This window comes from Pteropus medius, unplaced genomic scaffold (assembly GCF_902729225.1).
Source record: "Pteropus medius unplaced genomic scaffold, Ma_sr-lr_union100, whole genome shotgun sequence".
NCBI classification, from domain to species: Eukaryota; Metazoa; Chordata; class Mammalia; order Chiroptera; family Pteropodidae; genus Pteropus; species Pteropus medius.
The window spans coordinates 543,494-546,319 of record NW_024352841.1 but is presented as its reverse complement, the minus strand read 5'-3'; the positions used below and the strand labels follow the sequence as shown (position 1 = coordinate 546,319).

General features: G+C 40.7%; 1 protein-coding gene across 1 annotated transcript; it reads left to right on the top strand.

The window, feature by feature from the left end:
• Positions 1–462, top strand: LOC120592526 (profilin-1-like). The gene has a single exon (XM_039850274.1). The coding sequence runs from the start codon at positions 1–3 to the stop codon at positions 460–462; it is 462 nt and encodes a 153-aa protein (XP_039706208.1).
• The last annotated feature ends 2,364 nt before the right edge of the window (positions 463–2,826 follow it).

Here is a 2,826-nt window from a genome sequence, read left to right as displayed (position 1 = left end):
ATGCAGTGTATAAGGGATATCAGTGAAGAGGTCTGGCAAGACTGCATCACCCTCTTCCTACAGACTGGGATGTGCTGTGATGCAGCAATTATCACTAACTCTCCACCCTGGTTGCTAGCTTCTTATCCTGAAGGCAACTTTTTCCAGTTGACCCAGGAAGAAATTCAGATCTTGCTGGCGAAAGAGGGGAGAGAAAAGTTATTTCTTCAGGGAGTCACCCTTGCAGGGACTAAATGCTTGTTGATCCGGGATGACCTATACACTGAAGGTAATAACACCATGGACCTCCGCACCAAAGGCCAGAGTCGGGGCAGCCAGGCAGTGACAGTAGTTCAGATCGAGTCTGTATACCTTGTGGTGATGGGACAAAAAGGAACAGAAGGAGGGCCTCTCAATCTCAAGGCTTTTGAGATGGCAGGTTACATCAGAGAGACCATTCATCAGCACATGGCCCATTTCTAACTAAATAAAAAGGAAATGGTGTTTGACCTGAATTCAGTGTTATTTGAGTTCAGTGTTATTTGTTTCTCCTGCTAAATTAACATGGTCTTGAGGAAAAAAGAAAGGGAGACCCCAGATGGGGTTTGGATGTGCGTGTGTGTGTGTGTATGTGCATGTATGTGTATGTGTTTATGTGTGCGTTTGTATGTGTTTGTGTATCGAGGGGTCAGGCATCTGGGGTTCTGGACCTTTTTTATACCTAGAACATCATCCCTCCCTTCTCAGCACCTAGAGAAGAGAGTAGTAGACAAGAAACTAGAAAATCTTGGTTTTAATATCAACTTTTTCCTGAGTTACTATGAGATCTTTTTCTCTCTGAGACTCAATTTCCTTATCTGTTCAATGAGGAGTGTGCTATGTCTCTAAGGGCCCTTTAAGCTCTGGAAATTTAAAATTTTGTAACATCACCACATCCTTCAAGGTTCAGTTCAAGTACTTCCTCCTCAAGAAAGCTTTTTCTGCCTGCCTCAATATTGTGGGCTATCCCTGATTTAACTCCCAGAACATTAACTCTCTAGGTCACTTTTTTGGCCCTTAATCATATTTTACCCAACATTTCTTGGATGACTTTTCTGTGTTCTTGTTTAACTTTTCACACACATGTTTGTTTTGTTTCCTAACTTGATTATTATCTAAGGGGCAGATGGTCTAGCAAGACTGCATCACCCTCTTCCTATTTTCTACTTCAGTATTTCCCTCTTGGGATAACCCAGCATGGGGCTCCACCAGGGGAGTTAGCTATATACATAAAATCGCTTATCAGAAAAACAGAGATTTTCCTAGGTGGGGATTCTGCTGGGTGTGGGTGATCCAGGGTGCTTGTGGCTAGATTTTCCTTTTCAATTTGTATCTCACCTTTGAACCATTTATCTCTTCACTGTTGTCACCATCAGGGAAAGCACTGGTGGGCAGGAGTTAAGAAAGGAGGTAAAAATTCTAAGCCTTTGATTTGGCTTGTTGCTAACGGCTCTGGGCAAGTTGGCGTGAGAGAAAGCAGGAATGAGAAAGATGAAGTTGAGTAAAAAACCATAGTGCTTATTTGACCCTGCTGTCACTAGTTCCTTGGAGCAGTGATTATGGAGAACCCTCTTCTGTGTTAATTACAAGGAACCACCTCTAACCCTTCCAACACACACCCTCAAGAGCTTGTAAAGGTCAGGGTTTCAACATGGGGGTTGTCAAAATCTCTACAGCAGTGCTATTAAATACAAATATAATGTTAGTCACATATGTAATTTAAAATTTCTTAGTAGCAACATTAAAAAATTAAACAAGTGAACTTAATTTTAGAAATATTTATTATTAAGCCCAGTACATCCAAAATATTATTATTTAAACTTGTAATCAATACAAATATTATTTATGAGATATTTTACATGCTTTTATGACAAAACTCTAAAATCTCATATATACTTTACATTTGCAATGCATCTCAATTCAGACAAGCCTCATTTCAAATGCCCAATAGTCATATGTATCTAGTGGGTACTGTATTATGCAGTGTGGGCCTAGAAGTTCCAATGTTTGAAATGCCTCTGAAACATTCCCACCAATTCTTCCATCTATCCATCCAACCAACATACTTCATGCCAGGCATTGGCTAAGTAATTAATGAAAATGTGGCGGCGGGGGGGAGAGAAAAAGAGGCTTCTTAGATAAAATTCTAGTGGGAACGGGTGAAAAGATAAGTAACACTTCAATGAAGTAAGCGCTATAAAAAGTTTGTGTTTTCAAATATGTACTGAGCCCTCACTATGTGTCAGGCACTGTTCTAGATATAAGAGTGGAGAAAATACACAAAAACCATTGTTTATGGAGCTTACATTCTAATGGGGGAAAAAAAACAGATAATACATGTCAGGAGATGAAAAGTGTCATGAAGACAAAAAAGACAGTATAAAGAGAGATAGAGAGTAATAGGAGACATTATTTTAAATAGCGGGGTCAGGAGCAGCCTCTCTGGAGAGATGATATCTGTGCAGAAGGCTAATGAGGTAATGGAGTGAGCTATATCAAGAACTAGGGGATGTGTTGCAGGCAGAGAGAAGAGGCATTCAAAGGCCCTGAGGCAGAAGTGTACCTGGTCGGTCTATTAAGGAACTATCAGGTCAATGTGGTTGTAGCCTCTAAGGACAACATCCCCTCTCTCTTTCCATCTGCAGCATCCCTAAGTATGATGGCAAAGGTGTCTCACAGGGAGGAGCAGCAAAGCAGAGCAAAGGCTCTCATCACCTTCCTTCCAGGCCTTGCCTTTCTAATGAAATCATCTTGACTATTTTTTTGGCAGCCACATCAAACTTCTGACTCACATTGAGCTAGTTAACT